General features: G+C 38.6%; 1 protein-coding gene across 1 annotated transcript in view; it reads left to right on the top strand.

Annotated features, from left to right (window-relative positions):
- The window catches only part of NCKAP5 (NCK associated protein 5), a gene marked incomplete at both ends in the record, with an annotated part of 331674 nt that overhangs the window by 268098 nt on the left and 38316 nt on the right, over positions 1–25260 (top strand). The window contains 5 exons of the mRNA XM_082284641.1: positions 2126–2230; positions 5697–5885; positions 6350–10194; positions 10892–11069; positions 15192–15270. Of these exons, the coding sequence (XP_082140767.1) occupies positions 2126–2230; positions 5697–5885; positions 6350–10194; positions 10892–11069; positions 15192–15270 (4396 nt within the window). The remainder of the gene's footprint in view (positions 1–2125; positions 2231–5696; positions 5886–6349; positions 10195–10891; positions 11070–15191; positions 15271–25260) is intronic.

The raw sequence follows: 25260 nt of genomic DNA, 5'->3' as shown, positions 1-25260 counted from the left end.
CATTGGATGACATTGTAGGGGAATACTTCATTTCCCTTACTGAAATGTGTAAATGTTGCCATTTAAGTAATAAGTATTTAAATGCCTTTCTGGAAAAATGGGAAGACAATATTACAACTGTAAAATTCCTTTAGCACTACTTCTAGGATCCTTTTTTTCTGGGAAAATATATTTTCACTTACAAATGTTCATCCATCTCAGATGTCCCCAGTCATCATCTCCAATTGACAGATCTGACTATTGTAACTTCCACTAAAATATCTCAGATGACTGGTATCCCTGGAGAAAGTAACTAATTTGTCTGCAAACCACTTGTTCATAGCACCAGTGACTGTTGGTTCTGAGAACAGTGGAATTCTCTGGTGGCTCAGTGATGCAGCTGGAATTATTGTCAAGAGGAACAAGTGTACAAAGTCAGTAAATCTGTGACTTTGGGCAGGCATTTTACCTGGAGTTTAAATCTTTAACAAGCACCTGACAGTAATACCAATAGTAGAACTTTGAAAGGTGCATGCCGAATAACCAGGCATCACTGATGCTAAAAAACACATAACCTGGATGTAGTTAATATTTATAATGAAACATATCTTGGATACTGAGTGCTTGCAGCATTTTAATCTATTCAGCAATTTATTGGACAATATATATTTATACAGAGTACTGATCATTGAAAATATTTTTCATAATCTCTCTGCAACAAACTACCTCCTTAATAAACCTAGATGAATATGTAACTCTTGAGAAATGACTCCCAAATTTATAATAAGTAGTTTTTAAAAATACTTCATATATTGTGGGGAACAGAATCCTGAAGCAGAGCATGCAGATAACAGAGGCTGTAGGAATGGCTGCCTGCTTTGTTCTCTAGCAGATTAATTTCTGCAGTGGGTACCCAGAGAACAGGCTGGGGAGTAGCAGGGTGTAAGATATGGTGTGGCTCACATTTCAGAGCCCTGCAAAGAGCTACTGCTACAGTGTGTGGAGGGTTTTCTGGCTAAAGATTCTTGTCTCTCTTTGGCCAGTCTTTTTGGATGGACAGGGTGATGGGGCACTCACACTGCCTTGACAAATCTCCATGGTTTGCATCCCTCAGAGTCCCCTGGCAAAGCACCTGGCAAGGTCTGCACCATTTGTTCCTCCAAGCAGAGGGGGTAAATGTGGTCTCTTAGGTTGCAAGCCTGGAGAATTAATGGGAAAATGAAAAGAGCCTGATCCAAAGTTCTTTTTTCTTGGTTTTTACTTTTTTAGTCCATTTTCATTGATTTCAATGGATCGTGAGTCAGATCCATACTGCCTGTTACATGGTGTGTTGGCCCAGGACTAACAAGACTGCAGATATTTCTTCTTTTGAAGTCATTGGCCAAGGCATTCACATAAATCATGGATTTTATTGAAACTGCAATTAAAACAAATCAGGCTTAATGCAGACTGAAAGCCCTAGAATTAGTGTACAGGTGAACATGGAGGGAAAGGCACAAGCTTAGCCATCCTTCCAAGCAAAACTGAGAGAAGAACTGTGTATATAATCAAACAGCATGTGAATATTAATGCACAAAATCCTCTGAGTCCCCAGTTCCCTGATGCAATTATTTTCTATTCACATTAATTGTTCCTAACAGATGACATTAATGACTTTGAGTTAAAATGTGTGCAGAGGAGGCCTTCAGCAGATCAATGCTGGTTAAAAATAGGGTCACTTTTGCAATCATTCAAGCAAGGTGTAACAGCTCGTAAATAAAACAACATTAACATGTTGATTGATTTATAAATGTTAATTTTGTAGTTCATTTTTATGCTTTTTTCCTGAAACCTGTCAAACTCTATGGATAATGGTGAGATTCATATTCATTTGTTGTTGTTGTGTGTGAAGTAATGATAAGTTGCAAAGCAGTGACTAGAAGAAAAAGTAGAGTTTTTTGGATGACGAATGATCTGTCCTCCAGACAGGAAGTCTTGGACAAAGTAAGCACAAAGAACAACATTTCAAATTAGAACAAATCCTCTTTTACCTCAGGCTCTTCATTACCCTTGAAACTTAACAGCAGAGTTTGGAATTTCAAAAATGCTGATCTGCTGCATATCTGTCAAATGCTTATGCTTTGCTCCTTCCCTTCTGCCCCCCCAGAAACTCCATTCACGCATCTTGGACCTCTCATCTGGGGATTTGCTTTCAGAAGTAGAACGAAACCGAAGCCTGGTGCAAGCTCGAAGTGCTGATGCTCAGATGCACGTGAGTGTTTGTGCTGCCCTTGTACCCCTCATCTGGAACCTCCTCTTTGCCTCTCAAGTCTGGTGTCAGGGAAGAGCCATAAAGCTGATCTCTGAATTGAAACCCTGTTGAGGCAGATAACAATACTTTTACTTCCTTCTGTTCTCTGAAATTCAATATTGTGTCCTCGGTTGATATAGTGAGCAGATAGTGTCACTATGTGCAAAAAAAGCATAAATCTTAGCAATGTCCCCGATACACCTTTTTGAGTATTGATTACATCTCAGAATCTCTGAGAAATGGTCAAGGAGCTTTTTATTAAAGCCCATGCCCCGTATTATTCATCCCATTTTTATGATATATTATGTATGAACTTTTAAAAATTCATGGGCTCTGCATTTTTTTTTCAGACGGAGTGAGCTTTGTGCTTATTTGGCAAAACGTTCTCCAGCGTGGCTTTCATGTTTCATTGTCAAAGAGAAAAGTAGCTTAAAAAACAAAAATCACATACAGGGAAACAAAGAGTACAAGAACAGAACATTGAACCTGCATGTGCCTTTGATCTTGAAGTATAGTAGTGTCAACAAAAATGTAATCTCCCTTGTAATACCTACTTTAATGAAAAGGCATTGTTTCAAAGGTTCACAAAAATGCTAACAACCCTTTGCCTTATATTTAATTAAGCCTTCAGGTTAAGTTGCTCTAATATAGAGTTTTGTGTCTTTAATGGTCTGATTATTTCAATTTTCTCTGATTTCTAGTGAAAATTACATTTTTAAACTGTAATACTACATTCAGGCCTTTTTATTCTAATTTCATTAAAGGTAATGACTAAAGAGTCATGATTACAAAAAATTAAAATTTCACCATGTCAGTTAATAGACCTATATGCAAGTTAAATGTATTTAATTAATGCATCATAAACATGCTATTCAAAGTACTTTCTTGGATAATTTAGAGAATAAAGGCAAATTGCAGGGGAAAACTCCACTCTTAAGTGATCTGAATGCAGTCTAGAAATTGAGTAGATACCCTACTTCATAATCTGGAGTGGCATGACATTTTTTGCACATTTTCTCCTCTCTTAAAGATGATTACAGTAATATACTGTTCTTTAGCTTTGCTTAGATAGCTCCATTTTTCCCCCTGCTGGAACTGTAGGACCAAAAGCCTTTCTCCTCTCCTAGGTGCAAAGGAAACAAAGTGAGAGGATGGAGAGGCTCTCAGACTAGCTGAAGATGACAGGAAGGCCACACTTGTCACTGTGCTTTGATCTCTTTCCTCCTACAGGAGATTCTTAAAGGAGAGGATTTACAGGCATCTGTCCCTTGAATGCTATGGTGGCTGGGACACAGCCCAGTGTAAGGGGCAGGAATTCCACGAGATGTTTTCCCGATGTCAGAGCCGAAATGCAGAGGAATAGCCAGAACAAGCAGGTGCTGCCCTTGGCCTCTGTACAGTCACCCTCACCAGGAGTGACACCACAACAGCTGAGGAAGCTGATGGCAGAGGGTTCCCCAGGGGTACCACAATGTCAGAAATAAAGACTAATTTGTCTCAACAAAGCGAGAGAGTCTGCTTCAAAGCCAAAAACACAGGCATCAGCCTGCCTTTGATGCTGAAAGATGTCTTCTTCCCAGAGCCACTGGATTTAAAGGCTGTTCTGCCTGCATCCATTTGACTTCCTAGGAGAACATGTACCAGTGATTCCCGGAGGTGAAATGTGTTCTTGGTGCCTCTGAATGATTTTCCCATTCATAGGTTTTGCCTGTGACAAAGAATAATGATTTGCCCTGTAGTTAGGTTTGTCAAAAGCAGAACATTATGATGTCAGTTGAGCGATGAACATCTGTGCTGATGAACTCCTCAGCAGTAAAAATTCTACTCTCTCCCATTCAGCTGAAAAAAGGTTCAACCCCAGTAATAGTAAATGGGAGGAACGTGGGGAATAAATGGAAGAAATTAGCAGAAGGCCAAAAAGCATGTCAGTGCATGCAAAGTGCCTACAAACTGAGTGTTGTTCCAGAGATTTCCATGAAGAAGCTGTGTCTATGGTAAACACAGCCTTGATAATTGTTTTATGGATTCAATAACTTTAGATTTCTTGTTTCTTCCTGACTGTAAAGGTAAATTCTCCATTTAAGCAAAATTAATTTGAGGTATATCTACATACAAAAATCAATAAATATTGTTTCAGTTTGCCTTAATGAAATCCAAAGGGAAGTTTTATGCATAGGAGGCACAGAATCGTAGATTCCCTTTGGATGGAAAAGCCCTTTATGATTAAGATCATCAAATCCAGCCTTTCACCCACCACTGGGTGGAAAGGTCCCTTAAGATCACTGAGTCCAACCATTAACCCAGCAGTGCCAATCCCACCACTAAACCATGCCCCCAAGTGCCACATCTACACAGCTTTTAAATCCCTCCAGGGATGGTGACTCAACCACTTCCCTGCTCCATTGCTTGACAACTCTTTTAGTGAAGGAATTTTTCCTAATATCCAATCTAAACGTCCCCTGGCACAACCTGAGGCTGTTTCCTTTTGTCCTATCAGTTTCTGCTTGGGAGAAGAGACTGACCCCCACCTCATTACAACCTCTTTTCATGTAGTCATGTCTGGTGTTCCTGGTAATTAAAAAGATGTCTGATTCTGTAAGGAAACTGAAGAATAGTGCAAGCACTTAACACTAAAGAAGCTCTAATGCTGTTAGGCTCAAGAGTATTAGTTTGAAAACAAATTAAAGGCATCCTAGCTACTCCTACAGAGGTTTAATATTTTACCTAAAGTGCTATCTACTCTTCATTACTCTCTTCCTCAAAGCTGGCACTTAGTCACAGTCAGCTGAAATTGCATTTGGAGAGGGGCGATAACTACACAAGTACTAAAGGCAGCCATAAAGTGTCAATAAATTGCATAAGCAAGAGGCTTCAGCTGTCTGCGAGCGACACGAAGATGGATTGTCCTACGTCAGAGAGTTTCTTCGACAAAGCTTTGAACTAGATAGGAAACCAAAATTAGACTGTAATGGAGAGATTCCATTCTCAGTGGACATTCTGCTCGGGACACTAAATTAATTTACCTTGTCCAGGGTGTGCAGCCTCATCTGTTACATTGTGGGGCTATAATGCAGTTGTCAAGATGTACTTGTATTCTTATAACTTTGTTTTCTGTATCTTACTGGCGCACGCTGCTTATGTATGAAGCATAATTCAAATAGACTCAGAATAATCTTTACCATAAGAAGAGCAGAATACTAGTTCAAGAGTAAAGAAGAAAACATTGAGGATTGTGGATTTTTTTCCCCCGACAAATGAAATTGTTAGCAATTTTTAATTTAGTTCTGTGTATTAAATTCACCAGATGCTAAATCACATAATAGGAAGCTGTAACTGGCTTACTTGCCTTTTCTTTGCCATTCTTAATCAAGGGGAAGTTAAATGATTTTCTACCCATAAGGTACCTCTATTTCTTCTCATATTTTAGGAATGCCAGCAGAATGTGAAATCCAGCATACCTGTCTTGAAATGCCAGAGTCAATTAAATATGACAGGTTCTAGCCGCCTGTATCCCCGGAGCAGCTGCAGTAGCAGTGAACTCTCCCTCTCAAGCGCTTGCAGTGAATATTCCAGTGGTTCCTCCTACACTTGGAATGATGGAAAGACAAGTAAAAGGGTAAATCAAATTACTTTTCTACATGTGTTAGTTTAAGTTAATCTGAAAAAAGATTAATCGAAAAGCTGCCTTCAGAAGTTTTTTTACTTTCCTCTCTTTTATATTGAAAACAGTTGTCACTAAACTGTTACCCCCCCCATTTAATTTTTTTAATGATTCCTTTATCACTCCAGCTTGCTTACAGTCTCCTCATTTGTTCTGACTTTTATTCTGCCTTTCATAGTCCAAACTGCTCTTCTTCTTTATCTTAATCCTTCCATTCATATTGTTCTTCCCACAGGTTTTTAATGCACCGCAGCCTTCACACCACTGTGAAATCCTTTATTAAAAAATTATTTGCTATAAATGGCAAAGAGTGGAATGTAATGCCCTTATGCAACTCCTGTATCTCTTTACCAAAATGGAACACTTTTATTGACAGCACTTTGTGAGTAACAAAAGTGATTTTTATTTTGTTTTGACAGTCATCCGTGAGATGGGATAAAAGAATAAGCATTGGTTCTTCGCTCCCAAGCAACCTCTCAAGCCCTGCAGATGATCTACCTCCAACTCGTATCAAGGAAAACCATATCTTAGAAGGGCTGAAGAAATTACAGAAGCAAAAGATATTTCTTGAACCACCTTCAGTAATATCAAAATGGGGTTACAAAGATTGCATGAACTCCAACGAAGGAATATATTCCCCTGGAATTAAATGTGGCAGCCATAGTGAACAGACCCATTGTAAGCCAATGGAAATGGGAAGTATTTGCATTGAACACAACAAAACTTTCTCTTATGATTCAGATTCACATGATGATGCAGATGATGACTCTTCATCCTTACTGTTGCCACAGGAAGTACCAAGCAAAGACTGCAGGACCTCTTGTAACAAATTAACTCATAGCATTTCTGACAGTCTCTTTGACTGGGATCCTAAAAGGAAACATTTGCCAGAAAGAAGTTCATTTTTTAATTCAAAGGAAAGACCTGAAAAATTGACTAGTTTTGTCAGTGGATTTCAGGCAGAAGTAAAATCATGCACCAGAGCAAAGCTGCCTGAATTACAGTTAGATCAAAGCCATTCTAATATGGGCTGGAAGGACTTTAATTTTCAGCTTTCAGATACTGATGACAATGAAGTCTTGGATGAATTGCATATAGAAAGCAGTGATGAGAAAAGTCCATCAGATTTATTATCAACTCCCTTTCCTCAGAGGTACACAAAGACCTCTGACTTGCTCAAAGTCACGGAGAATTCTCAGTTTGTATCTACTGACAAAGAAGAGAACCAGATACCTGTTCACTCAGACATTAGGCCGAAGACATGTAATTTCATTAAACAACAAAAGGTTATAAAAAAGACCTCTTCTGAAGAGTGCATTACAGTAATATATGATGCTAAGGATGGTGAGCCAATTGAATTCAGCTCACATCAAACTGGAGTTGTCACTGTAACAAGAAATGAGATTTCAATCAACCAGCCACAGACTACGTCCAGTGCAGAATACACTGAACTTATACCTCAGGGAAGAACTGATTTGCAGCCAGGACCCAATGCTAGAAACTACACTGCTTTAGAAAGACAGGAAGATGAAACTGGGAAAAATACTCTTGAAGATAATACAGGGAATAAAAATGCAGTTGTCCCCTTGACCTGCAGTGAATCTTCACGCTGTGGAAGAGTGACACAGCAAAATACTTCACGACAAAAACTAGTGAAGCCAGTGTATGATGCATCATGCAAGGTCAATTCAAGCTCCACTGTGCATGCAGGAATCAATCAAAAGCCAAATGTAACTAAAATACCCAGCAGAGGTAAATTTTCTCCCCAAAAAACTGTGATGACTGAGAGTGGGGAGGCACCTGTAGCTCTACCAGTGGGCCCCACAGCCCTTGAGAAATCACCTGCTCTGCCACCTGTAAAGCTTTCAAGATTCAAAAAGGCCCAAAGCCCACCTCATCATTTTGACTCTAAAGTCGACTTTCAGGTTCCAAAGCCCCCTGCTCACCCCCTGCCCAACTTGCAACATCCAGGCAGAGGAGATGGGTCAAAGTATCCAAAGAGTCAGAGTCTAGCATCACCACTGTTGCCTCAGCACCTTATAGAGCCCAGTAGCTATGGGGAACCTCCAACCAGAGACTTTCATTGTGATTTAGCTGCTGTAGAAGCCCGGTCTCCATCCCCACCCCTTCCTCCAGGCAGGTCAACATCCTTGTTGATTCGGCCTAATTATGCTAATTCTCCACCTCTAGCAGTAAAGTTAGGAGGAGCTCGTCCCACTGAAACAGCAAAAAATATACTGAAATCATCTCCATTAAAAGGAACTGTGAACTCTGGCTTTCATAATCAATCTAGTCATGAAATGCAAGCAAAAAATGTATCTTCTGGGGCCAAAATTGAATTATCTTACCTTCAAGAAAATGCAGAAGGAATTATGCAAAATAAATGCACATCTCAGCAATCCCACAGTGCGTGCCAAGGACTTTCCAAAGTTTCCACAAAGCAAGTCTGCCCAAAAAACCCTAATCAGCTGGGTCTCCACAGAAATCGTGAATATTCCAGCACAGATTTTCAAACAGCCAGGTCCTTCTCGCTAGGTTGTTCGTCATTGGAAACAACTTCTTCACAAGACACATATTCCAGCAAAAACAATATTTCCAGTGACAGTGGTGTGGATCAGCTACAAAAGATGCCAAACATTCTCCCCACAACTCCTCAATGTCACACAACAAGCACAAGTGAGCCTTTGCTATCTCAGGTAAACAATTTCCCCTCAACACTGTTTCATGCCGGTGATGCTGCACATGCTACTCAAAACTCTAATGAGAGAGGAATGAAAACCCGTCTCCCTGTGGGACTGAAATTATTTGTCAAATCTCCCCAGCTTCTCCGCAAGAGCTCTACTGTACCAGGGAAGCAGGAAAAAGACAGTATAAATGCAGCCTCCAAAAGTAATGTGAGTTCCAGTAAGTACAAGCAAAGTGAGTCTGTGCGTGTAACCACCAAAGGTGCAACGGATTCGGAATTAAAGGACTCCAAGTCTGACACTGAAGTAAAAAATAATTGTGCTGTGGGACTTAGTATGGATACAGCATCCGCTCATTCACATGAAAACTGCAGCTTGGTGGTAGACAGAGGAGATGGATTAGAAAACAAATTAGTTAAGAGGTCTGTTTCTTCTGGCAACAAGTCACACTTGAAGCCAGCTCTGGGCATGAACGGAGCGAAAGCTCGTAGTCAGAGTTTCAGCATTCACACAGGGGAGAAGCCATCTGCCCCTGTGACAGAAGGTCCTGGGAAAGTACGGACTCAGATTATTACAAACACTTCTGACAGAGGGAATTCTCTAACAAGGCAGAACTCAGCCATGGAAGGGTTTCAAAGCAAGGCTATTTCTGGGTCAGCAGTGACACCAGAGACTCTTTTATATACTACTAAACCCACAGAAAATTCTTATCCTAGACAAGGCTCTCTTGGAAATATGACTAGTTGCAATAGCCAGCATGGAAGCCCAAGCAAACTGCCCTTCAGATCATCTCAAAAAGTAGACCAGTTTCACCATGCTTCAAAATGTGACGGAAACAAACCCTTTTCTCAGAAAGATGCACGCAGTCTATCTGTGCAGAGTGAGAAAAGCACTGAAAGCTTTAAGCACGAAGCTCAAGGTAAAAAAAGTGTTCTGTCAGCAGAATTGGAGTTAGAAGCCTCAGCTACTGTATCTAACCAACAAATTTTGTCCTTCCAAAGCTTCGATGGAGTAAAGTGTCCTCATAAACTGGAAGCAACAAAGTCACGAAGACAGCAAATGTCTTTAAAATTAGCAGAAACCTCTGAGAAGGTTAATGATCTTTTGAGTTCACCATCTCTGCAACCTACAATAGAGGAGAAAGTCATGTTATGCATTCAAGAAAATGTGCAAAAGGGTCAGGGACAAACCAAATCCCCCACTGTGGAGACTAAACAAAAGACTGGACCTTCTATAGCCAGTTGGTTTGGCTTCCGAAAGAGTAAGCTCCCAGCACTGAGTAGCAGGAAAACTGATGTTCCTAAAACTAAAGTGGAAAAAAAGGATGCAAAAGTTTCAGGATTTGGAATTAAGCAGGCAAAATTAGAGAGAAGAAAAGAAAAAAAGAAAACTGAACAACACTGTGAAATAGAAAATGAAATTAACAGGAAAACAGACAATGGTGATGTTTTAGCCATGGAGAGCAAATTTATGAAGCCTTCCCAAGACCCTCCTGGTGAGATTGAGTGTGAACAAGTCAGAGGTTCCACCACAGCTACCTACTCACCAAAAGACAGTTTTATGAGAGAGCTTTTAAACAGGTAAAACTCCAGAACACAATTTGGGATGTGTTGATGTCCATGTAGCTTTACAGATGCCCAGATGCAAAGTTCAATGTATGTTCCTTTTGTGCTAAGAATGCACAGTAGCAAACAGCAGGTGCACAGCTGGGACTTTAATCTCTACAGGAAAAAAAAAAAATTAACAATGAGATGATAATTTTGTTCATGTTACTTTGTTAACCAAACCATTGGTCTTTGAAATTAAAGATAGGTGAATTACATCCAAGCTGATAATTCAAATTATTCCAGAAATCAAGAATCTAGGCAGATGGTGTGTAAAGATAGAGGGTAATTAGGTACATGTTTTAATGTATTCCATCTTCCTGTACTGTAACCAGAAAATACGTATTTGGTAACCTGTCAGAATTAATTAAATTTTTAGCTATCACAACCTTTGGTCACAGAAGAACTTAGCAACTGGTATATTGTGTTTTCACGTTTGTCCCACAACAGTCCCAAATATAATATAAATCATTATATGTGAAAGGCTAAATTGATATACTACCTGAAATTGCAAGTGACAGGTTTGATCAAGGCTAGTTAGAAACATTTATCACTCAAAGGTCTAGAGACAGAAAGATACAGAGAGGTTACTTTAAACATTAAAGGAATGGGAAAGTAGAGCGATTGAAGAAGGGCAATGCAATTTATCAGAGGAATCACTCTCTACCTGCAGAGTTGATAAGAAAGCAGCTCAGCAGACAGAAAGTGGATCAAATAATGTTTCCTACAGGAGTGTGTCGAAGGGCAGCTCCCAGGACTCCTCTCTTCATGGCAACTCTATCAGCTCTCAAGGAAACCACAAGAAAAACAGCAACACAAAAGCTGATATGGAAATGCAGAATCAGACCCTGGTAAGTGCTTCAGTACACGAAAACATTATTACCTTCTTTTTAACTTCCAGATGTGTTTCTTATTGCCATTGCAGGCAAACAGGATAATAACTGTTTATATATAAGATAGAAAGATTTTGTGTAGCTAGAGGACTGCGAATTAATACAGAAGTTGGCAGCTTGACTATAGGCCACATTATACAGAGAGTCATGAAGATCCTACTGCTTTTGCTGGCAATTCAATTCCAGTGAAGATACATGCACAATGATGCTATAATCATACTGTAGTAGAGTGAAATAATAGGACCATTATTTTTTAATTTTTTTTCCCCCTTTCCCTGAAAATTGCATGCCAGTATTGAACATTCCTCTGAACATTATAGAAGTCATTAAGCCAAAAAGTGCACAGCTGATGTGGAAAACACAAAGTATTTCACCACATTTGGGAATATTTGTCACTCAAGAAGGAATGTTCAAAAGCAAAAACATACATTGGACCTGCATCTCTCTTTGTGCCATTAAAAATGTTAATGCCCTTTAGTTAGTTTTATTCTTCAATAAGGTACTAACTGTACCTGATCATTTAATTAACCCAGAGAGGAGGAATGTTGCAATGTAGAAGAAAAATCATCTTATTTTCTGTTAGCTGCTAGATTCTGGTTCTGGACTAACTTTACTGCATTGAGAAGCATTCACACAGAGTCTAGGATTGTAACCTAAAGTCAGGCTGAAGGGGTGCCCTTCCTGGTGAAGCTTTTTTTAATTAATCTCAGAATTTAATAAGCAGTGTCTTGCCTTTAAAAAGCAAGGGCCTATCCTATGATGATTTAAAGTCCAGCACAAGGAGAACAGAGATGCTTTAGCCCTATAGGATTTTTTATCTCATTCCTGAGATAGCCATCCTGTCCATATTATCATGATGATTATTAGCCATAACCACAATTTTAACAGTCTGGAAACTTGTGCCAAATATAATGCTTACTGTGAAGCTGTTACTTTTGTTGTTCTGATAGAACTGAGTTACTGAAGTGCAGCATATACAAATATTTCATCTGAGGGAATCTGAAATACAAATTCTCTGGGAACATTGCAAAAAGCTTCATAATGGGAGCTGAAAAAGCTCAGCTAAGGGATGATGTTTAGGATACTTGAAGTGAAGGCATTCCATACATGTTTCAAATTCAGGCAAATTTTTCTTTTTTCCTTTTTTTTACTTTAATACATAAGTCTTTCCTGGAAACATCTGCAAGGTCATTTTTTTAAAAACTTACAGGGAACATATGCAAAGTGAATGTGTTTGAAAACTTTCCTCCTGACTCCTCTGGTATCATCTCTTCTTTGAAAATGTAGATGTCTCCTGCATTATAAAACCACAAATTATAAGCATATCTAAGGCTGTCCTTGTAGTGTCACCGAAAGGAAAGAGAGAGAATGAAAGTCTGGAAATGTGCAATATGCAGGAAATTCAATCCAACTGATCTAGAACTTAGATAGCAAAGCAGAGCCCCTTATCAGAGCCACTCAGTTTAACTATGCCCCATTTAATATGGTCCTGACAGCTTAGGGTATATCTTCACTGTACAGAAGTACAAAAAACTCTACACACTGCTTCTACAATTTCTTTCTAACTTATTATTTTCTAATGCTGCAATAATTTGCTGTGCTTTTTGTCTGTCATTTTGTGAAGTCTTTCTAAATGTTGCAATAATAGTGTTTTAAGTATATCTTCGAGAAACACACTTCATTTTATGAGGGAACTACAAAGATTGTCCTTAATGTATGTAAATAATGGCGATATGCTAATTATACTATTTAGTTTTTAAGGACATGTTAGTCATGGTGAAAAGGCATTACTTCTGCCACACCATACATGCTTTTGTTAGCACGGAAACAGAGTATTTTATATTGTTTTTGAAGATTAAGTTACATTTATATGTTTCACTTTTTTGAGTTTCATATTGTGTTTACTGTGGCACTTAATTCCTGAAAGAAATATCTAGTGCCAAAAGACTGAGGACATCTAGAATAATGAGATTTAAAATGTGCTTACGGTTATTAATGCTAACTTATGAAAGAGATATACCTTGAGATTCCTCAAATGTGATATTTCATCTTGTCCTCCTAACTTCTAAAAGAAAAACAATGCAAAGTCTTTAAATTCAAAGTTCATGAATTTTATTACTATCATTTCCAGTTATTCTTTGGTGTCTGCTTACTTTGAAGCAAATTGCAAAGGGCTGGGAGATAGCTGTGACTGAAAACAGTCACATGCAGCAGAGTGGCCTGTTGTGCATTTTTTTTCTCATAAAAAGACAAAATTATAGCTTTTGGAGAAAACAGCATAAATCTTTTGAAAAGCCCTAAACCAGGAAGATTTCTTTTCTTTTCTGAACTGCAAAGTGCACTCAGTCTTACGGTTCAGTGCAGAAGCTGCTGTATTTCCAAGCTGCTTATCAGATATATGTTGCTGCTTCAAATCCGGGCCAGAACAGTTTTTAACATTAATTTTCTAGCAAGTTTTTTCCTTTAAAAGCTATTTAATTTTTGATGATTAAATCACTTTTCTTATGATGTGCCAGGTAAAGGCTTGAGGCACTGTTATGCCATAACATGCACCTATTACCTCTGATTTCTGTTCATGCAAAGAATGTTATTGCTGGACTTCCACTGAATTTATGGAAAAAGCAATGTTCTACCAGTGGTGGCCTTGTGCATTCACCTTCAGAGGGATACACTTCCCGTTAGCGTTCATCAAAAAAGCACTTTGCTCTAAAGGCCAGCCAGCAGAAATACATAACACTATAGCCTACACCAAGGATATTCCACATCCTCCAGTACTTTTTCATGTCCTTGGCTGGAGCTTAAGGTGAGATGCAATCATTTCTGTGCCACACTGCTTCATTTCATCTTTGTGATTTTATTACAGCCCCGTGTGATTTAGAACAGCCATGGGCTTCACTTTGTGAGGTGGAAGTGTTGCACCAAACCCGAGACACCAGGAGCTTTGTGTCACACTCCATGTGTGCAGTCTGTGTGTTTGGGGAGCACCCAGGGATCTATTGCAATGTTGTCAAATGTCACAGCAGCACTTGGCCATGCACTCTGCAAATGTGAGAAACTGTTCCACCCGGAACTGGATGCCAAATGATCACTCGCCTCCTCATTTTGGAGAAGCATTTTGGAAGAAAGAAAAGATGTGATCAAATCCCTAGGATTAAGAGATGATAAATGCACTTTTACAAATGTAGAGTGAATCTTTGGTGTGTTACTTGGGCTGGTCACAAGAGGTCAATAGGGCTACTTGTGTAACCCAGCAAGCAGGATTTGCACTGTGATTGAAGATGTGTCGTGCAAATGATGATAAATTCCAGTAGTTTAGATTTTAAAATGTGCTCTTGTTATTGTGAGTGTGCTGTGAGCAGTGTAAAACAGCAGAGAGTGATTAGCAAATAATTTAAGAACCCTGAGATGTTGAAAGCGACTTTTTCTGTGGTGCTGCCTTTCCTGCTCTCGTCACCCTAGAAGTATCTTTATTCCTGTTTGATTTATGTAGCATGGCAGGAAAATACGGCTTGGATCTGAATTGTGGCCACTGATGGCACATGGTGGAGGGGGATTTCACTGTGTGCCAGGGAGATTCTCAGATTATCTGTCCACTTGGGAAATAGGACTGCAGAATAACGGGTGAAGATACATCTTTGTCTGAAAAAAACCAGAATATCTGAGGAATTTGAATAACACAAACTTGAATACCACATACAGGCTCTTGCACTGCACTGCATTCTTAAATTAATTTTTTCACTCTGTCTAGCTAATAAATGCTTTTAAACAGAGGTGGAAATAAAAATGCCAAAGTTCAGTGTTTGCAAACTGAACTAAAGAGATACCGTACGATATATTAGGTTTTTATTTTGAAGAAGCACATCTTCCAAGGTTATTTTTCACTGCTGCATATTGTGATTTTGAATGAAATTAAAGTTTTTATCATTGGATATCATTCACAGAATAAGACAGGCTATAGATCCACTCAGCTGCCATGTAACTTTACTCTGATTTATTTCTGAACAGTTTTCTGTAGCTGTCATGAAACAACATAAACAGAGTCACAGATGTTCTTCACTTTTGTTGTTGCACTGTGTACAGGCTAAAGTAGTCACAGAAAACCTGCAAGAAGAAGAGGAGGACACCATGACAAGGACTACATGTCAGAGTCATGTGATAGGTACAAAATTATATTTTACGCTGGATTTTATTGCTGTCAGTTCTTGGGAAAAAGACATGTTTAATTTTCATTATTTTATTTGTTTGCCCCCTTGTGCCAGCTTTAGCCTTCATTTAGCTCCTGGATAGCCAGATTTCATCAAATGCATGAGATGAGTACATACCATTACTGTTGTGGTCAATGCAATGCTTGACTGGAGGGTCTCGGGATATGGTTATGAAAGATCATTTCAGCCTCCAGGACTAGTGGGTTACATAAGGGTTGTTGTGCATGACATATTCAGTGGGAGTAACACTGACATACTGTAACTCTGTCATCTGGCCTTGAATTAGTAAAATTCAGAATAAAATTTAAATAGCAGAATAATTACTGTGATAAACTAAACCACATGGAGTAGCAAACAGGTGTCTGTTCAGGAGACCTTCAAGCTGTTACTGAAAACAAAGTTGCCTTTGCTGTAGAAGGGTAGCACCATCCACTCTGCCTTGTGATTGGCATGTACTAATTTTTAATCTGAGTACATGTAAAAATATCTAATAGGCAATGGAGGACACACCAGAAGTCTGAGGTTTGTATTAGAGCAGTGTGTCAGTATAAGGAACTGATTGAACAAGAAAAAGTCACCTTTAGCAAGTTCCCTTTGCAGATAGAGACTGCAGTAAAAAATTTCATTAAAAAGTTAAAATCTGATTCCATATTTTCTAGCAAGAATCTCTTTCATTTCACTAGTACTGCCAACCCAGCAAGTCCAAACAGAGGTATCACGTCAAAACACATTGGTTTTGGGGGCAAATAATTTAAATGTTTGCATGCTTTATTGTACAGCTCTTTCAGTCCCAAATTCAGACAAATAAACTCTAACTGTGTTACCTGAAGGAAAGAATCCTAAACTCTTCCCTTCTCCAAGAACTCAGCCATAACCTGGCACCATGACAGCAACTGAATAACAAGATCTTTGTACAATGTGGGACTCTGAGGGCATTCTTTGTGTGGGTAGGCACTAGTCCTGCAAACAGAAATGCATGCCAATCATTCTGTGCATAAAGGACTTATTTTCTGTTACCAGAATTTTTTTTTCTCATTTGGTCCTGTAATATATTGTGCTGGTGGCTTTTGAGAGTATTAATATTTTGTTCCTACCACAGGCACTAAATCTGAGTCTCTGACAGGACATAGTGGTTATGGAGCAGGTGGTCAGATGCTTTTAAAATTCCTTGATAGAGGTTCTGGCATTTTTCTGTTACAAAGTTTCATAGAAAGATAGTGATTTTTTTTCCTGCTGAAACTCTGTGCAGCCACAGTTTCTCTCACTAACTTGTTCCATGGCATCACCACCCTTAAAGAATTTCTTACTAATTCCTAAATCTACTCTCCATCATCTTAAGGCCATTCCTCCTTGTTTTAAGAAAACAAAGTTCACTGTGGGTTTTTAGCTGTATTTTAATGCATTTATTCTACTGGGTTTGATCAAAACAGACTTAGAGATGAATGTATAGAAGACGTAGAAAGGCTATGATTAAGCAGGGAATATGGTTTTTATACAGCAGGAAAAACACATGTTGCTGTCGTTGTCACTAAAATAACTAAACTGACATCAGTCCTGCCCAGTTAACTAATAAACAAGATACTAATGACAGTCTTCTAGGTAGGTGTCATGGGAGACAATTCTGGTTCATCACATTCTAATAGTGAAATATTGCTAGGTGCATTAATCAAAAAACATGCAAAATACCAGTTACTAGGTTTTTAATTGTCAGTTGCTGATCTAAACCAATTTAAGTATTTTGCTGGCTCTTCAGATTTGCTCAGTTGAAAGAAAGCAACAATGCCCAGTTATATACAATTTTCCTCCTCATATACTTATATGCCAGGAACACATGATCATTTCCATATGAAGCAGTCATTTATATTGTGGTATACTGCTCTTCAAAATATATCTAAACCATTTTGAAAGTTTTTAAAAATATGTTATACCCTGGATACCTTTGCTGTAGTGTCAGTGAGGAAGCCAAACGTGGCCCTGGCAGCTCAGATGCTACCAGTGCTCCCACCCCCACAGACAGCAGACCTAAGGATCCATGAGTATCCCTTTGAGGTCCAGCCATCTTCAGAGCTCTTTCCTCAAGCCCTTCGCAATAAAGTAGTTGTGTTTTGAAAGAGGGATGAAGTGGAAAATGCTAAAGTACCTAGTAAGAGGAAGGACATGATAAAAAGGTTGACTTCCCCTTCATGTCATGACAGAGTCCCCAGCTCAGAGAGGTACAGCAGGGCCTTCAAGTATTCCTATAAATAAAATTCCTTTATTGAATGCACAGATGATGTGTCGAGCTCCTGACAGTACTGTTCCCATGTAAACATAAAAAAAAGGTGCCTTCATTTTACAAAGAAAAAGAATTCTGTTCCCCTCAAGGGAGGGAGTAGAAGTGTCATTATTTGTCTTGAATTTCCCCATTGTCACAATGGCCCAAAAACTTACAAGGCAGTTACAGATGACACCTTTACACGCAGAATGTAATAATTGGACATCTTGAAAGGAACAAAGCATTTGTTAAAAAGTTCAATGTTTCATATTTCAAGTACTGTTTCAAATTAGCAGCTGCTTCTGCAAAAGTGTGATTGTATTAATTATAATGCATTAAGAATTTTCATTGATAAACAGCTTCAAGGGAGAAGTCAAAAATCCATGGCCCAAGCAAACAATTGCTAATTACTGAAGAACTCTTTCTTGCAGACAGCTTCTCATGGGAATATTAGGGTATGCAGCAATAGTATTTTTGGGTATACACAAATTACCAGGCTGTTTTTTTTTTGGGAATATATCTGTAATGAAAGGGAAATTTACTCATAATTAATCATATCATTCTTCAGTGTTGGTATGAACCTCTGCTGAGGCTGAAGGGAAAGACTGAATGCGCCATTTTCTCAGTGATTTATCAAACCACAGCTTGAAAGTTGCATGATGATAAATTTTCTGGGTCCAGTTTCCTTTTCTCGTTGTTACCCAAAATGGGTGGCAAATTTGCTAGTGGAGCAAGTCAGCATGGAATAAGCTTTTTGCTAATGATATACTCAAGCTTCACACAAAACACAGCCTCAGCATAAATAGGCTGATGAGAAGTGTCTGAGAAAGTTTCAAGTCTATTCAATTTATTCTCAGGTTTCAATACAAAGAAAGAGGGTTTCTTTTTTTGTCACAGATATTTCTATGTGTGAATATGTTTATTCTCCATAGTGGATTTCCAGCAGTCATTTCATCCTTAGCAACATAAGTGAATCAAACAAACACTTCTGGTCTAAAGCACTGAAATTCAGGGAGTACATGAAAGTATGGGCTGTTCATCTAAATAAATTGTTTTATTGAACTGGAAAGCTTATGATTTCAAATGTTTTATTTAACATGTCACTGATGGAGCTTAAAGGCCAGATTCATTGTTTAGTAAAATCCTGTTGAGTTTTGACAACAGGGACATCACTGCAGGTAGATTTTTGTCATCAAAATAACATCACTGCTAAAAATAAAATAGATTTTAACAATCTGAATAGACCTGCAGTTTGCTTGTGGGCTGTCTAGAGAGCAAATATTTGATAACAGGACAATTGGTAGTAGCAATCCAAAATACATCTGGGTGTCATTGGTACTGCCTGCTCCACTGGAAACACAAGGTACTTCCTACCAAAGGTTTGTGGGGAATTAAACCCCTGAGGCAGGCTGGGGTTAGAATCCACAGTAGAAAGATTCACAATTCCTGGAAAGGAATTACCTAACTGTGCATTGGCCCCTGTTGTTTGTTTGCAGAATTTCAAGTGAAATTCAGAGCTGGACAAAGATTATGAAGATAAATGTAGCCAGGATTTTTGAAACTTTGAAGAAAGACTTGGAACTAATTTTTGTCAAATTTTCATTGGAGGTCCAGCTCAGTTGTTCAAAATGGATTCATCCAGTGTTAAATGGGAACCTTGTAGATAATACAGAGCAAATGCCTTCAGAGACTTTAAAGGGTTTTGGAAAGTCTCTAGCTGGGTAGAGGGTTGGGCTTCCACACAATCAAAGCAACATTAAAAGTGCACTGTAGACTTTGCAGCTTTGTGCCAGAATAAAAACACACACCGAGGTCAAGGGATTCTTTTGTAGCTCTGCAGTAGCCCAGTGCTCAATTCCATTAAAGTTTGTGATAATCATCTGCCTTATAGCAGGCTTTATCATCATTTTTTCTGCTTTCCAAGAACAACCTTTCAGAAGGATTTTGCAGCATAATTTAAAGGCAATCTGGTCAGAAAAAGGAAGAAACTTTTCTTTTGAAGAAACTTTTTGGAGATTTGTCTTTTTTAGAGAGCATTTGGTTGAATCCCTTAGATGCTTCATGTTCTAGAGAGGAAGTGTAGTGGGTATTTTATATGTTGCATTTTGTTTTAAAATCCCCTTCTTTAAGGTTTGTATGCTGCAAAGTGATCAAACTCCATTTTCAGTAGAAACCAGGAAAGTCCCTCACAGCAAGTTTTACAGCTAAGTTGCTAGCTCCTTGATAGCAATTTTACAGATCTACTGATAGCAAAGGTAGAACATGTAACATTGCAGATAGAAGTGGGTTTGACTTAAAATGAATTACATTACAGCATTACAATTGTTTGTATTGACATATCAAATACTAAAGAGGATAACCTTGGCTGTTGTATTCTGATTTTGTTTTATTCAGCAGCCATACTATGCCATACTATGAAATTATATATATGATAATAAGAAAACACATTTAATGAGCAGACTTTTCTATGAGAAGGACCTGCATTCTTTCTAGTGTTCCAGATAAACTTGTTTCTGGCTCCTCTTTTCTTCCTGGTTCTAATGTATGTTTTTCCCACAAATACATCCATTTTCTTGTCTCAGCTTTCTCATCCTGTTTGTTCACCTCCATCATTTGAAACTGGTGGTCACTCTACTGCCTGTGTGGTACCCCAGTATTGCTCATTGTCTGACTCCCCACAAATCCAGACTACCATTCAGAGCCTGCCTTTCTGTATCCATACCAATAACCATTTCTAACCAACAGATCCTTGCTTCAGTGCAATCTGCCTTTTTTGTTTCTCTTGGTTTCTTCCTGAAATCTAGATCTGATGAACACTGGAACTGAGAAAGTATATTTCAAATTTCATTTCTGAATGTGCCATTTAATGTACATACTCATAGTGCTTACTTATATAAATTATCCAATGTCTTATTCCAAAGCTTTATGAAAACAATAGCAGTCCCTCTGCTTATTTAGTAAGCTTGTACCAAGTTTCCAATGAGAGGAAAAAAGTACTGGACACCTCCTCTGCCAAACCAAACACCCGGTTTTGTCCACCATTATGCAAACTACTGAAGCTTTGGGTGTGTTTACTGGGGTACTAAGTAAACAGCTCTTAAATTCATATTTTCTCATTTTTGGGGAATTGAAATAGATGTGAAGGAAATAAGCCTGATTAATATGGTAAATACATTAAATTTGACATGCATCATCCTAAAGCATGTCCATTAAGTCTGATATATTTGAGCAAACACATTTACATTAAGGAACCCTCCAAACCTGGAGACAGATTATGTGAGGTCTGTGGTGGATTACTGAGATAAATGTAACTGGATAAATGAGAGAGGAAAGATGGTGAGCAAACTGATCTGTATTATAGCCTGTGCATTCAGTAAGGAGAGGCAATTCACATCCCTGTGGAGAGGCAAAGGGATAAGCCACAAGTTGCTTAGATGCCCAGCAAATCATTGTGTGCCTCCAGTGCATGTAATGAAGAACAATATTCAACTGATAGAGTCTTCTGACCTCGGAAGAAGTCCTCTCTTGTTATTGTCTTGCCTGAAAAAACAATTTATCACTGTCAGCATTAATTCCTTTCATCAGGCCATTGATAGAAGTTGAGAAGAACCATTTAGCAATCATCTTATCACTGATATGGCAGTTGAATCATTCATTTACACATTTTCAGATAAAGGAAAATTGTTTGCTTTATCTTCCCCATCACAACACTACAGCAAAGCTGTGGAATGCCTAGAAGTCTCTATACGTGAGGTTGCTGTCTATAAAAGTCATCAAGCAAAACCAGTTATCACTGAATCCATTTCCAGCCTGGGTCTGTTCCTATTACACATCTACAAAATGTTCCATTTGATACAAGTTGTGATAGGGTATTAGATTTTTCATGAACCCCCTATATGAGCAATGGTACAAGTATGCATGGATTTATTTGCACATCGTAACAAAGCTGTTTTCCCAAGCCCTGTGTGCACGTGGAAGCTGAAAGGTAGGTGTTAGATCTGTAGGTCCTGGCTGTATTGCTTAACAAGTGTGCTAGAGCCTTGAAAGGGGAGTTGTATACCAGGCATCTTAAAAACCTGCTCACTTGCCGTATCTAACCAGCTTCCAGCTTGGCAGTTAATCCAAAGGGCTGAGTTCCCAACTGCTAGAACAATGATGAATTAATAAATAGTAAAATAAACTGCTTGCCCTGAGCAATGCTGGGATCCAAACCTTTTCATTAAAAAAAAAATTGAAACAAACCAAAAAAGCCTCAAAATCTAGAGCCAAAAGTGTCCTGGAAGATGTGAGAGACCATCACAATCTTACCTACCATGGTCTTACTATACAGACAGGAGGCATATGTGAAAGTGTACAGCTGAGTGAACTGAGCTCAATTGGGTAAAAAGCAGTTTCATTTGTACTTTTACTTACCAAAATATCTCAGTCAGTCCCTCTAAATTTATGCCATTTACTGCCTCCTTGTAATTTCCCCAAAGCATTTACATTTCCATGCAATTATCAAGCACTATTCTTCCCCTTTTGTATTCCAACATCTTTATTTTCTGATCTTTCAACACCATTGAAATGACCTGTGGCTGTTGTTTGCTTAGTTTTCTGAACCAGAGCAGCTAAAATGAGTCATCACTTGTGGGAAGTCTGGGTTAATAACTAGTGGGCATTGCAAGAACTGACTGTCCTGCATGTAGAAACATCCCCCAAGGTTGGAAGTCCTGCTCAGGGACCTCATCAGTCAAGTTTTTTAAATCTTCAAGGATATTGTTCTACATCTGTCTCTGGCCATTTCTATGGGAGACTTTACACAACGTTTAGCAGTCCTCTGTTGTTATGCTGCAATATTTGTCTTGCTGAAGATTTGGTGTGGTCCTGCTGTTGAGTGGCCATGCAGGGCAGTGTGCAACAGCCTTAATTACCATGCTAGGCCTTGCTCATCAGAAATACACTGGTGCATAAAGCTGACTAAATGTCCTTTCCTTCTACTGAGTTGCTCTGCATAGTCTCAGTGGAATTTCATTAAAATAAATGACTGAGGGTTTTGCATGGTTTTTATATGAGTGAGAAGGTAAACAAGCTACTCTGCAGGATGGAGAGAGCTGAGAGAGGAATGGCATTGTGTGGGTTTGAACCACTAGAAATGGGATGAATAGTGTCAGCTGTGCTGTGTTCTTGTTTGGCATTTGGGCATTGCTGCAGGGATTGATTTTAAAATAATGGTCTGGAGCCTATGATAACAGAGTGAAACTTTCTGTGCATTTTTCTAGTTGATACCTGTATTCTGTGAAGATGATGGAGAACCTTGCCAATGTGAATAATAAGAAACTAACATCCATTAATGTCTTCTAATTTATGTCATCTTACCTTCTTCACAGTCTGGCAAAGACAAATCCTTTCTTTGTACTTTAAAGATAGTACACATAGCATTTGTCTAATTGCCAATTCTTCTACAGCTCTGCTGCAGTCTTACTGTCTAGCTTGTCTTCCCTCTCTGGAGAGAATTAATATTTTTGATCAACACTTCCTTATTAGCCACAGTGATTTGCTGTTAAGTTCCTTCTTTTACCTTACATTTATTCACCCAGAAGTACCAAATTTTATCACTAGGAGAAGTGTGTCTCTTTATGCATTATATGTAGGACACAGTCTAATTATTATTCAAGATACTGAGAATCTGCTGGTCTCATTCAGGCTTAAAATGTCAATTAAACAGGATGGCCAAGTTATTTGAAGTTAATGCTGCTGTGTTGATTTACAGTTCTTTACAGTCTAGCCCAATCTATATTAATTTTTATCCCCCAAATCAGCACTGTGTCTGATTATCCTGCCTCTCACAGGATAGTACACGCTGGTATTCTCTATAGCAGTGTGAGTCCTTCTATTTGAAATTTTTCTACTTTACATGTTTTTTGCTCCTGGCAAGGGCCATCTGTGGATGTGTGTATGAAGCTTCAGTCATGCATTTCCCATTAATTCACATACCTGAAGTGCAACTGAGCAAACTGAAAAGCATTTTGAGTGAGGATGTGTTGGGCTATTTTAAACATGTGTTTCATCCGTGCTCACAGGGATTTTGTGCTCCTTTCCTACAATGAAATCTAGTAGAACTTTATGAAAAATACATTTTTACCTGAATTATAAATTAAGCTTGAGCTGTATTGGCATATGCATTTCCAGATTCTCGTTCTGAGGATAGGATGCCTGTTCCTAATTTTGTTGCTGTTTTTAATTGAGTTTGAGCTTTGATGCATGTCTTCAGTCTGACACCTGAATTGTTGACATAGGATTATGTAATTAGTCATCACTGGAGATCATAGAAAAACAGACTCTTCAAAAAAAATCACTCTAAGAGAGAAGTAATATCTATGCAATTAGTGCATACTTTTTTAATACTAGGTGAACTCAATTTCTCAGTGTTTGGAAAATTCACTGTTAGGAAGGGAAAAGGAAATCAACCAATATATTTACAGTGAGTAATTTCTCTACTTCCTATCTTTAATAGGCAAAGAGGTGCAGTATGTTGTTTCAAAGTGGTCATTCTAATGGTGTTTTTGTAGCACCATGTAACATGGCATACCTTTTTTGCAAAAAATAGATATCCTGAAAAAAAGTCTTAGTTCATTCTTCTGGCTTCAAATCATGATGGTTTCATACCAGCTCCTGCTTGCCTGCAGTTAGTTCCACATTGGTTCCACTGGTTTGGAGGAGCTGAACTTGGGTACCAGAATGGAAGGACTATAATGCACCTAAAAGCTACTTAAAGCTCTCTGCACTGACTCTGCTAATAAGTTTTCGTCAATTAAGAAATAAAATCAGTTTGTTTCAGGTGTGCATTTATATTTTTAAGTGTTCATTAGCAGTACCCTTAAGTAAAGCCATCTGCAGGGCAAAACTAAAAATAAATTATTTAAAGCTTAATTTAATATTCATGTGGCTTTAATTTCAGTATTTTTTGTACTAACAAACAAAAAGCAGAGATGTTACAAAATAAATATAGTAAGTTCGCTGGTGCATTTGCAAAACCCAGAGCTTCCTATGCACTTAGAAATTGGTCCATGTTTACCAGAGACAGCATTTATGCTTAAAGCACTATCCCTACTCCTATCTGTTGGGAATAGAAAATCAAAGAAAGTATCTCAATGTGAGTGAAACCAAACTCCAATTTATAAGAGAGTTGCTTAACAGTAAGTAAATCAGTGCTTCCATCCCGTTATCCTTAAATGCCTCCAGCACAGCCATCAGTGAACAGAAACCCTCCATGGAGCAGCCAAATGCTCCCTTGGGCACCACATGGAGCCCATGTCTCTGAGATGCTAAGTCTGACCTCTTCACTTCTCTAACTGTGTTTTAATGCAGTTTTTCTTAAAATAAACCAGCTGCCTCTAATAATATCAGCAAAACACCAATCTTAATGCTTCTTGTAAGTATTTTGCAGCTTGCTGTTAGTTGCTGAACAACCTCCAGAAAAGCTGAGTGGAGGTATCTCTACACAAGTATTATTCATGGCAGGGATTGCAGGTTGGTTATGCACTGGCTGCCGAACATTTACGTTCTTTATCCTTGTGGCAGCACTCCAGTGCTGGAGAAGTGGGATTAGCTCTGTGTTTTAATGTGAAGAACTGGGGCATAGAGAGAGATAAAGGCCTGTGGTTCCATGGAAAAGTCATGGCTGAGGCAGCCCTTAGCAACTGAGTAA

This window comes from Coloeus monedula (assembly GCF_965178545.1).
Source record: "Coloeus monedula genome assembly, chromosome: 7".
NCBI classification, from domain to species: Eukaryota; Metazoa; Chordata; class Aves; order Passeriformes; family Corvidae; genus Coloeus; species Coloeus monedula.
The sequence above is the reverse complement of the archived record's forward strand: the minus strand, read 5'-3'. Positions and strand labels throughout refer to the sequence as shown.